Raw genomic sequence first — 12,898 nt, 5'->3', positions numbered from 1 at the left:
CTGTTTAAAGGCCTGGGTGGTTAGACCTTTATAGACTATAGAATAAAGATACCACCAAGGACTATCAATTCAGTATTTTCAGAAGACAACGCGTAATGTTACATTGTATTTCATTTCAGGTGGGACAAATCATTTGCTTCAGATCACAATTTCTAAATCCAAGCTAAACGAAGAAGGCCTGGTCTAGGTCTGATGGAAGGATACTTTGTCGCAATGGTAAGGGAGTACCCTGTCCGCCAACATCTTGGTTCGCCTCCCCCAATTTTGCATCAGGCGGACAGACAGGAAACTCTTTCTTCAATGACCCGAGTGAGTAAGGACCACAGGAGGTAAGCTATCTGAGTGCCCACCCTATTTAGAATTGGGAGGGAGGGGCAGATGGCTGACACAATGTCAGAAAAATACCATATTGTGGCGGCCATTAGTTTTTACTTTTCCAAAAACAAACTCCCGCTCTAACAGGCTGTTTTTGGTAACGTCAACATACTGGTGTGTGCGTCCATCACCAAACTTTTAAATGTCTTAAAAACATTAGTTTCACTCAGATTTGTACTCATGCAGAGTGCAATGTGCAAGTGCATGTGATATGATGCCCTTGGAGTTTGCGTTGCTAAACCAAAATAATTCAAAGAAAGATAATCATTACTAAAAATAATTTAAATCGCCAATCATTTCAATAAGATTATTTTTTGGAAAAGTTGGAAAGTTATTTATTTGTCTGAAGTGAAATCCTCTATAATTGATATAGTAAGGTCGGTGTAAGGAGGAAAGGGGAGCGGTAACACGTTTCAAATGAGCCCTCCGGTGTTCCTCTCCTGTTTCTTCAAATAACACTTCAAACCCACCATTATTGTCGACATGCTTCGTCCCCTTTGGTAGTTCGCCAGTTCTCATGAAGACCGACAGACTGACCAAGCACATGTATCGCTGAAAAAAGGTTTGAGAGGTGGTTGCATGGTGCGCCGACACCATGTGATGTCATGAACTCATCCTCGATTGTCTGCAAAGGACTCCTTGGAGTTCCTTGCAATGAACAATCATTCTGTTGGATGATTAGGAGGTAATCGTGTTTTGAGAGACAGAAAATGACCTTTAACTAGAGAGAATAAGATAACATCCTACATTGAGTGTGCACTGCCGTTGTACAGAGTACGAATCCAAGGCGGGGAAAGATTCACCCATCCCCCTATGAGAGCTCACCTTCCTTCCATACAACTACATCTCCCTTTAGCCTACAATCCACGCATCCAACAATCCATTCATTCATACTTTCGTTCATCTTTCCACCCATTCACCAGTCCATCCCTTTATCCATCCATCTGTTCTCTTGTTCACCATCTGTTTAACAATTACATAATTCCTTACATTTATCTATCATCTTTTTTGCCTTCCATCCACCAACCCATGCATTTATTCATCCATCCGTTCCCTATTCACACACATATTGATCGATTCATCTTCTAGAAATCCATGCACCCTTTGACAATCCATCCACCTTTTCACCCTTCCATCGTGTCATTATTTCATCCTTCTGCTATCCTTTCATCCATCATCCAGCCTTCTGCCAATCTATTGTTCCATCAGTCCACTCATCTTTTGAATCTAACCATCCTTCCAGCTTTGCATACAAGCTTTCAAATATATCCATTCAGCCATTTTTACTTTTGCCTTTCCTTCTTTTCACCTTCTCGACCTTCCAACCTTTCTGTCGTTCACCAGCGTCCTCCAGTGCACCTTTCCTTCCTTTCACTTTTCCTTCACTTCATATTTACCTCCTTTCACCCGTCAGTATTATCTTCCCTCCCTACTTTTCCTTAGGTAGCGATTTTCTCTCCTCCTTTCATTTTCACCCGTCTTTTTCTCTCTCCCTCCTTCCCTTTCTTTTTTCCTTCATGTACATCATTCCTCCTTCACCGTCTCCTTCTGCTCTGCAGTCTTTCACCCTCTCATAGTTTTTTCATACATTTCTTTTGAGATTTTATACACTGATTTGCAGACAGAAGGACCATAAGAACCTAATGCGCGTTTTAGGATGACCAAGCCCAGTTACAACGACCCCCCACTTCAGCTACAAGAGCAGGGGCGGGGGTGGGCATGACACCGCTGAAGTGATCTCACACAGGCCCAGTTCATGATGGCTCGGGTCACGGCCCTGAGAAGTGGTTATGTGCTTACTTTTTCTGCCACTGCCTAAGGCCAGAATTGTGTGATTGATTCTCGCCTCCAAGTTTTTGAAGACTCATGTGGATGTGGTAAGCGCTTAAAAATGTAAATCGACTTTGCGGAGCGGCTTCATTTGCGTCATTTGCTTATTTGCTTCATTGCCAAAGTTTAACTTGGCAAATTCTGGTGGATGTTTTGGAGTAGTGCTGCATACATTTCATACTGAGCCAGTATAAATTGAGGGCACACTCTTTTTATTATCTAGGGTTCTCAAGCGACATTACTCTTGCTTTTAGAGGCGGCACACTGGGTGGTGGCTCCCCCTGGATCATGGGTTTATGGGTGGCTGCAATTATTGCAGCACTAAAAGCCTCTAAGCACACCACTCATCGTCTTCCAAAGTCTTGTCAGGAAGGAAAGGCTAAGTACCGCCTTAAGGGTGACATTACAGAAAATGACTGATCATGGCCTACGACAAAATCAGCACATTAAAATCTAAATTTAAATGAGGACTGTTGGATGAGTTTAGCTCATGTCAACTGGGCACAATTGGAAGGCATTAAGAAGGTCCTTCTTTTATTTTTGTTTTCCTGGCATGGTTCTGAAGGGAAGTGGCAAGCCGTGTCATTATGTAAGGCACACAAACCCAGCCTGCTTATGCCTGCAAAATGATGGGAACGTTTTTTTGTGTTTGCCACCCGAGTTAGATTGGTTAAAAGAAAAGTAGTGCAGGTGAGGGGAAGAACCATAGGGTAGCGGGAAACAATGAGGGCGGATAAACGACGGAGGGGGTGGGGGGGGGGGGGGTATGAAGCAACACAGAGGTGCGGGTGGAGAGATGTGACCCTGACGGTGCAGTGAAGGAAGACAGGGGAAGCAAAGGAGAGAGAGAGGAATGTGGGGGGAGAAACAATGAGAAAGAGTGAAACCTAGAGGTTGGGGAGAAGCACATGAGCCAAAAAGCAATATGAGAGGTGGGATAAGCACACAGGAACCGGGGGAAGCACACATGCAGTAAGCGAGGCAGAGGGGGAGACGTACACAAGGAATACACAATCTCGTAGAGAGCTTAAAGAAAAAGAAAAATGTAGGGGCATATTTAAGGAAAGTGGCGCTGCACCAAGTGCTGCGTCACTTTCCTTGTACCCCTTAGCACCCCCCTACTGCCACCATGTGTGCACCGTATCTAAGATACAGTGCACCATGGCGCAGGGTAGGGGGCAATAGCATCATTTTTGTGGGTGCTATTGATGTACTCTGGAGTAGCGCCTAAATATTGGTGCTACTCCTGCAGAGTACATATGGGCCCATAAATGGGAGCCCCTTTTAACGCCTGCTCTGAGCAGGTGTTAAAAGTGCCATAAGAAATTCCGCAAGGAAATCTGTTAGATCTCCTTGAACCATTTTTTCAGAATTCCCCCTTTGCATACATTATGCCTGGCGCAAGCATAATGCAGCGCAAAGGGTTACAAGGTGGCGCAATGCATGCATTGCGCACCTTTGTAAATATGGCGCAAGGATTTTGGCCTCGTTGGGCCACATTAGCGTGAAACAAATGACCCTAATGGGGCGCAAGGTGGCGCTAGGGACTTATAAATATGCCCATAGTTCCTGAAAATGGAGTACACAAGCAGTGAGTCCATGCTCCAGCGAAGAGACAAACTCAAGCAGAGGAAATGAAGCCCACACCCGCTAACAAATTAGAAGCAAGCAAATAAGGCAGACAATGAAGCAAAGCAATGGTAAATAATGGGTGAGCTCTTAGCCCACTGTAAGCCAACAACCTGTCTTGGAACAGAAGTGCATGTGCTGTCATGGGTGGAACCTAAAAAAAGGACATGCAGAGAAGGGTCAAGAGTTTTTCGATATACTGCAACCAAAGCAACAATGTGTATTAAGAAGGAAACTAAATGGTACAAGGGTCTCCCACGTGAGTGTGAGGGGAGAAAAAGGGAAAGAGAAAGCAAAAAGATACTAGGCCCAGGAGCCTAAGTTTGTTGAAAATGTAAGAAAAAGATGAGAGCTCCTAGTCTCCTCCACATAAAACAACTTTAAAAAACCCAAAATGACCCAGATTGACAATGCATCAAAACTGCTATCAATGAAGCTAAATCATAAAAACTACAACAATAACATCAGAGGCAGTAATGGCTGCTTCATTTTTCCATATGAAGTCCCTATTTATAAAAGGAATTTACCTATTTACTATGTATCTGCCTTTCCCACAGTTAGTGCAACAATCACTAACCAATTAATCGTCTGTTTTGAAAATATTTTCTAATCAACGCTCCGACTATTCAGTCGGTAAGATTCCCACATGGTAAGGTTTTTGTCATTCGTACATAATACTTACATTATCTTTTCTTTCTGGGGCTCCGAGTTGTATTAGTGCTTTAAACAGATTACGTTATGAGGCTTGGCTCAATTTTTAAGGGCATATATGTCAGCAGACACTTCTTTTTTAATGTTTTTTTGGGTCTTCCATCAAAACAAGTGCATATAGCGAGTAGTACCTCATAAACGTGTTAACCAAAGATGAAGAACAGCAGTATTACTCCCCGGGATGAGGAGTTATCGCCAAGGAACACAAATGTAAAACATTAGCCAAAAGCCACTCTTAGTTTCATGAAACAGTGTAAATAGGCACTCAAGCAACATTTGTGTCAAACACCCAACAGGGGTGGAGTCCAGAACTTGGGGGTGAGAGAGAATGGTTTGGGAGCAGTGGCAGGTGAGTTTGCGTGTCTGAGGAGCGCCAGGATACAACCAGGTGAGTGTTGGCAATGGAGGTAGTTATGCCGCAAGGGGGCGAGGCGCCAGGCCCTCGCATATCATTTGGGGAGGAGTGGAGTGGAAGAATATGGGTTAAGAGGGGATTGGGGGAAAAGAGGGAGAATCAAAGAAGTAGAGTGGTGATGGAAATCCACTCATGGGCTTCTCAGGTGTTGGTGAGACCAGTGGAGTTCACGGGGGAAGGTCATCATTACCTGTGAGATGTAAGAATTGGGTGGAAAGAGCAACCCATTCAGGAGATATGGGGGCCTTATGAAGGTGGTGGACTTCTCTGTAATGTAAGCTTCCTCCTCTGCCCTCCCCAGTTTTCATATTTGTTGAGTAGCAATGGGGGCAGAAGAGCTATGCTGTGGGAAAATAGCGATTGAGTTGTGCAGTGGTCAAAAAGGCTGGGGGAGAATTAAGAATTGTATGTTCTTAAAGTGGGCATTCCTAGAGGCTAGGTGGGGGAACTCTAAGGTCTACTCCCATTCCACGTCATGTAGCGCCCGCTCCCCCATGTCGTCCTACCACTTGCCTCACAAAGCTGTTGGGGGAGCTCTGGTGAGCTCCTGGATGGCTTTATATATTCAAGTAATCAGGTAACCGCCTTCTACCATGTTAAGTATGGCTTGTATGACAGGGCAAGTGTGAGGTTCTACATCATGTGTGGCCCAAAGGATCCGAGAGGTGTTGTGCAATTGTCTGTAGATGAGGAATTGCCCTGATGGGATGCTGTAATCAGTGATAAGTTGATCATAAGTAAGGAGTAGCTTGTCGGAGAAGAGGTCCCCTATGGTGGGCAACGACCACCCCTGCCACCTACGTAGTTACAGTGTCGAGTAGAAGCCAAGGAAGAGGGGAAGAGGTGAGGCCTACCAAGGGGAGTGCTGGAGCTTATGTAGGGGTTTGACGCATAAGGCAGAGGGGACAGGTCAGATATAAACGAGCCACTGATACTCGTAGACACAAGGGGGACCGGGGTGTGACTTGGGGAGCAGGAATCCCTGTATTGTGGTCGAGGAAAGAGGGCCTAGTCCATGACATGCTTCTCCCAAGTTGGGCCCTGCTGTCCAGCGTGCCACCCATTCTAGCTATGCCACCCGGAAGTAAGCTTCAAAGGAGGGGTCTCTCAAACTGTCCTGACCAACTGGTAGCTGCAGTTTTTTCAGGGCTAATTGGGGCGTTTGTTTCCTCAGGTGAGATCCCTTAGCAATGTAGCTAGATCACTGAAAAAGCTTAGAGGCAGGACTATGGGGAGGTTTGTAAAGTAGTAAAGAAGTCCAGGATAGATTACCATTCTTTGCGAGTGCTATCTTACCAGAACCACATGTAGTGGTTTAGAAGTTTCCCCCACTTCAAAGAGTGCCACCAGGTTTAAATATTAGTCCACTCCTGGACCTGTAAACATTATAAAAGAATGACAGCCTTGTTCTCCAGAGCACTGCCCCACTGCTTCAAGCCTGCCTTGTTTCTCCGAGGACTGCCCTGCTGCTACCAGAGGACTACCCTGCTGCTTGAGGCCTGTCTTGTTCTCCAGAGGACTGTCTTTCTGCTTTAGGTCTGTGTTGTTCTTCAGAGGGCTCCCTGGCACTTGAGGCCTGCCCTGCTCTCTGAGAAGGAAGACTCCAAAAAAACAGAAAATGTTCTAGCAGAAGCAAAGAAAGCAGTATCATTCATCAAAAGAGAGGATCTGTTGAAATAACAAAATAAGGTTGCTAAAGAGCAAGTCAGAATTGTAATTACATTTTCCATAACATCATCTCAGATCAAATGATCATGTTGAAGATTTGAGATCTTATTACGATGGATTTGAAGGGCAAGGACAATTTCAAAGAGTCACTATCAATATCATATAAATGAGGACCAAATCTAAGAGATGTACTCATACATGTGGATGTGTAACTGGAAAATGAAGATCTAATGGCCATAACACCTTGAAAGAAGAAGTGTTCCTTGCCTATTGTGTCCAGTGTAAAATAAAATCATAAAAGGTACAAAATAACACCCCTGTTTGACCAAGTGACACTGCAGCTGCCCAGGTTTTCCCTGCCTGGGTTTCTCAGCTAACTGTTCTTCCCACCAACAGAAGCCCTGCCCACCCCATGATCTACATAATGCAGGCCGCAGCCAACTGCATTTGTAGGCACCTGGGCATCTAGCCTGCCACTTGCATGTGGCCTCCAGTTTCTGCTTGTTCTGGCCTGATCTAGTTGCTGTGGTTTGACCAAGTGACACAGCTTCTGCCCAAGTTTTACCACCCAGGATTTCCCACTCACCATTCTTCCCACCAACAGAAGCCTCACACACCCCAGGACCTAGTTAACGCAGGCCACAGCTCGACCATGCAACAGATGCAAGCAGCTGATGAGTGCAGCAAGCGTGCTGCTGTCTGCATTTATCCACGACTGGACTGCGCCCAGCGCCACGATCCCTAGCGCTCATGCAACTCACAGATACACCATTGCTGAGCTCGACACCAGATGCTGCAACAAACACTGCCATGCCGCCAACCCACGCTCCACAGTAGGACCTTTCACCTCCACCTACTGCCACTTCACCTGACCCAAGCAAAAAGTATACATGAAGGATGGAATGCTGAACAATGCAAACATTCACCCCCCAGTCCCAAAGATCTGGGTTTAATCCATTTTTTTTGTTGCTCACCACACCACCCCGGTTTGGACCTAGCCATATGCAAGTCAGTCTTGACCCTGTCCCCATAGGAACAGTCCAGCCCGCACTGCCCAGCAAGGTCCTCCCTGGACCGGAAACAAGCATTGGTGACTGGTTTTGGAATTTGTTTTAATGAAATCTATTTAGAACACAAACACTATGATAACAAAACCAAGAGGTTTCAATTGCATTGATAACAGTGATAATAGTCGAACTTGAGGACATACGAGATTTGGGCAATGAAGGTTTAATGTCTATGAACGGAATTCAAGTACTGAAGAAACTATTTATTCACTGGAAATATACAAGTTAAGAAAGTTTTTAATTTAATTATTTAAATTAAATCACAATAATAATGTTATTCTATTTCGAAAATCATAAAGCTGAAGATAAAATATAAGAATAATAATATTACCCTGCTACCAAACGGGACAAGTTTTCTGTTACTGGCACCAAACGGGGACATGTTTTTTGTCACTGGTTCAAGTAACGTTTCACATCGTGCACTAATTACAATAATGCATATCGAATGCATAAAACAAGTGGCAAATGTTTCCCTCCCACGTAATTGTTATGAATATGTTAGATAGGAGTATGTTAGCAATTCTCTCTATAACATGACACACATTTAAAAGTGCAACACATACTTGTGAATATCTTAAAATACAAGGTGCTGTTTTGGGACGTCTTTGAAGAGAAGATGACCTTGTTGCAGACCTTGCTGGTGAAGCTGACTTGCAAAAACTTTCTTGATTTCTTGAGGAGGATGGTCTTATCTTTTGTATTCCTTCCCTACTGTACTTCTTTAGAAATTCATGGTACTTCAGGTTTCCATATCCATTCACAGGCAGAACATTCCAAAGATTTTCAAACTGCAGTTAATGAGAAAAACATCTGTTATGATTTTGTAAAAGAAATGGTTATGATAAAGGTCTTTACCCCACAAAGAAAGGAGTTCTGCGGCGACCGTCCCAAAAGGAGAAAGGCATTCAAATTGTGTACAATTTAGAATGAAATGATATTAGAGTTAATACAAATACTTGTTTTTTATACAGAATATCAACTAAAGGTAAAAAGCTACTTACCTGTAACAACAGTTCTCTCACATTAGCATTGTTCATAAATTCATCTGCTTGAATTATGCCCTGTTGTCAGGCTGGGAATCCCCGATTAAGAATGTTAACATATCAATGTACTATTACACTCAAAAACATAACTGGCCATAGACTGCTTACATCCTATCCACATCATTATGTTGGACCAAATATCAGCCATTCAGCTATCAGCAGCCTCAGACCTTCCCCTCACTAAGGCTTCCCAACTGTTATATTTCCTACCACATTAAGTGTAAGAACCCACTAAGTAGAGCTTCACGAAAGGTTAGGTGGGAGTGTCACTTGAGAATCTATAAAAGATCCCAATGCTGGATAAACATAGTTACAGGTAAGTAACTTTTTTTCTTCTCCAGCTCTTTCATAGATTTGCATTCCTAAATTAAGATTTTCAAAGCAGTACAGAGAAACAGTAGAAGGCCGGTATCAGGCCTACCTTAGGAAAAAAGATTTCTAAAAACTGCTCTAGCCACTGCTGTTTCCTTGCCGGTCTGCAGTTTGATGCAGAAGTATCTTATGAAAGCATACTTTGTCTTCCAAGTCATGGCATTGAAAAGATCTCTTGCGTTGTACTTGTGGAAAAAGGGCTGTTGTCATTGCCACAGCCCTTCTCATGTGAGCTTGGACTGGACCTGTTAGCGGGCTGTTCATAAATGCATAAGCTAGTGTAATGCGTGGAGCAATTCATTTAGCAAAAGTTTGTTTCATTATTAGCATACATCCACAAGATAAACCATAAACACAAATAGTTGCTCTGTCGGAGTCAAATCTTCTATATCCTGAAGGAAAAAATTAATGCACCTTTTAAGAATCACCTGATTCTTTCAATATAAGATAGAATTTCAAGTAAAAACTGAATTCTTTTCCCAGCTAGGCACTTCAATGGCTCCTTTCTGTTATAGTTCAGAAGCCTCCAGACGCAGCTTATTTAAACGTTTGTGTTTCTCTTTTCTCAGAGGCACTTTTTAATGTCCAACGAACACAATGTTCTTTTTGCTGTTGTGCTGGGATTTTGGAAGCACGTAGGCATAGAAAAGTTCTGATTTAAATGGAATGATGTAGGAACTTTGGAAATAAATGTTGGGTTAGTAGCTAGTCACTTTATCTTTGAAAAGCATTAAATAGTTCTCGACTAGACAAAGCCGTAAGTTCACTACACTTTCTACCTGATGTAATAACAGAAGGAATGCGGTTTTCCAAGACAGGCGTTGTATTGATGCCCTATAAGCGGGTTCAAATGGTGGTCGTATTAAAGCTACGAAAACCGTGTTTATTTCTCATTCCGGTGACAATTTAGTATTAGGACGAAAAGTAACAATTTAATCTTAGAAGGAAAGGATCTAAATAATACCATCATTAATTATTTTAGAAGGCTTTCTGAATAAAAGATGTTTTATGTGGAGTCCTTAGAAACATTGCCATTGCCACATGGAAACCTTTAATCAAAGTGCAAGCCAGGCCTGAACTGGCAAATTTTAACACATACAGTATGTCAGAAACTGAATTAGGGACATTTACACAAAATCTTGTCTTCTTGCCCATAAGATTAATCAGTTCCACTTTAAATTAAGACTTAATAGTGGAATGAGCTCTAACTAAGCTGTTGACTCAAGGGACTAAGGGTTGTGGTGAAGTAGTTGGCCCTTCTTCCTTGAAAGCAGACAGATAACCTGCTTGGTTCAAATTGGTGCTTATAGGAATATGCTCCATCATTCCTAACACTAATGTTGATGTACCCGTGCTGTTACCACCAGATTTCTTTACACTGTTCTCTTCAGACCTTCATAGAGATAGATGGAAATGAGTGCAGGAATTTCCCCGTCTAGTTTTTAATGGAGGTGTCTCTTTGCAAACCCGGAAATAGCATCTTCTTGCGAATTTGGGGCATTTGAAGTTGTGAACTGTTGCAAGTGTGTTCCTTTGGAGAGTATCTCATCTCTGAAATACTGTAATTGCTTGCTGTCTGTCTCATTTGTGAATGTCTAAGTATTGCCTTCTCATATGGTCTGCTACCTCTTTGTTGATCCTAGAACGTGTTCTGCTCGGGTCCAAACTGTTATTGACAGCTCTCATCCATACACTCTAAGCTTCTTTCAATAACAGAAGTGATTTTGCTCTTTAGGCTTTCAAATGGGACACATGTTGGTAGTACAAATCATGACCTAAGAGTCTTGTACTGAGTGAAGGAAGGCTTTGAGAGCCAACCTGGCAGCTCTGAGTTCCAGAATACTGATGTGTAGCTGTGATTCTCTTTTGTACTACAGACATTTGGTATGCAAATCCAGACTGCCGACATCCCAAAAGGGAAGGGTTTGATCTTTGAAACACTTAAGGCTAGAAAGGCAACAAGGGTGGACCCCGAAGAAGTTTTCTTTCCTTAGCTACCAGTGAAGGGCATTTTTCATCTGTACAGCATCGCCCCAGTTCCCATTTACATTTTGCCAATGAATGATCAACTCTTTTTGGATCCCTTTCATTAAGGCACAACATTGAGGCAGCAGCAGTATGCAAGAGGACAATCTGAAGAATGACCTTGACAGTAGTTAATGTAGCGCTGTGCTTTGGTATCAGGACAGACACCAGAAACATTAATATGTTGCCCCTTTCTAAAGATGTGGATACCATTCTCACTTTCGTGCAAATCCTGATTGCTAGAAACACCAAATCTTTGGCTGAAAATAGAATGATTTTGTCATGTTGATAGCTTATTCCACGCTTGCAAGTGTTGCTATTGACTTTCTGGGTCCATCCAGGGCTTCCAATAGGCTATGTAAGGATATATTGCACAGCATTGTCTTCTTAGAAAAGGTCCTACTAGAGCCATACACTTTGTAAACACTCAAGGGAGTTTTTGGACAAATACAAGCACCTTGAATTGGTAATGCCGACCTGAAGTCATGAAACAAAGGGACTTCCTGTGCCTGGCATGAATTAACATACTGAGGTAGGCAAACTACAAATCTATAAACAATTCTCCTACCTTAAGGAGATTTCCTGGAGCACAGAAATGCAAAAGCTCTGCTTCTTGCTCTATTTGTTGAGGTTCCTTAAGTCCATAACATGTCCATATTCACCTGATTCTTTCAATATAAGATAGAATTTCAAGTAAAAACTAGATTCTTTTCCCATGCTGGCACTTCAGTGGCTCCTTTTGGTAATAGTTCAACAGCCTCTGGGCACAGCTCCTTTAAATGTTTGTGTTTCTCTTTTCTCAGACAAAGAGATTGTGTGTTCTGAGGAATTCCAGGCTACGACTATGTTTGACAATGTTCAACACCCCCTTATCCGTATTATCTTCTGCCAGTCCTTTACGATGTAACTCATCGTGCCTCTCACTGGCAGAGTCAAGAGGAGGAGGTGGACATGAGGAACGTAGGCCCTATTTCTCTTGTTTGTTTTTAAGAATTGGTTACATCTTCGGTGTCGACCTTGCTATTCGGATTGTCTGCACTGCTGTCTTTGCTGCCTTGAATATAAGGGCTGCTCTCCATAGTCCCATATTACCTGTTTTCATTAAAAAAAATAGAGTTGTAGAAAGGAGCTTTGGTTCTGACATCTGTAACTCTTAAAATCAGTCTGGTCTGCAGTACACCAGTTTTACCATCAGTGTTTATGGATTGAAGGGCCTCATTTAGCTTTTTTCCAAACACAGTTTGGCCATCATATGGCATGTTCTTGACTCTGATTGGTCTACCAGTTCAAAGAAAATGCTCTTCAACCACCCATAACTCCTCATTACTGTTGTCCAATCTGATGAAATGCACACAAAGAAGTCCAAAGCACCATCTATTAGAGTTGCCAAGGCTTGTTCTCTATCCTTCAGGGTGGCTTTTGCCTTCATTTGATCTTCCTCCGGCAGCTTGTTAAGAAATAGTACTACACCACTCCTTAGTTGGTGATCAAATGTAGACGCTACTGCCGATTCGTCAGCAATCTTGACAGCACCTGCTGCCAGAACATTCACCCTCTTACCCCTTTACAACCTTCTTTATCTGTGGGAAATGTGAAAAACATTGACTGATTTGTTGGCATGTGCTGATCAGCTGCAGAGATGAGAAATCCTGCCTTAACCTTAATCAGAATGCACACTGGAGCAACAGTTGTAGCTTTATATTTTTTTCAATTCATGAAAGATTAACTGTAGCTGTAGTAGTATTCTGTATCATAATCAGAAC

General features: G+C 42.7%; 1 protein-coding gene across 1 annotated transcript in view; it reads right to left on the bottom strand.

The window, feature by feature from the left end:
- Window positions 1-12,898, bottom strand: part of EFCAB6 (EF-hand calcium binding domain 6) — a 469,029-nt gene that overhangs the window by 49,649 nt on the left and 406,482 nt on the right. Inside the window, exon 25 of the mRNA XM_069228294.1 lies at window positions 8,259-8,483. Coding sequence (XP_069084395.1) covers window positions 8,259-8,483 — 225 coding nt within the window. The remainder of the gene's footprint in view (window positions 1-8,258; window positions 8,484-12,898) is intronic.

This window comes from Pleurodeles waltl, chromosome 4_1 (assembly GCF_031143425.1).
Source record: "Pleurodeles waltl isolate 20211129_DDA chromosome 4_1, aPleWal1.hap1.20221129, whole genome shotgun sequence".
Lineage (NCBI taxonomy): Eukaryota > Metazoa > Chordata > Amphibia > Caudata > Salamandridae > Pleurodeles > Pleurodeles waltl.
The sequence above is the reverse complement of the archived record's forward strand: the minus strand, read 5'-3'. Positions and strand labels throughout refer to the sequence as shown.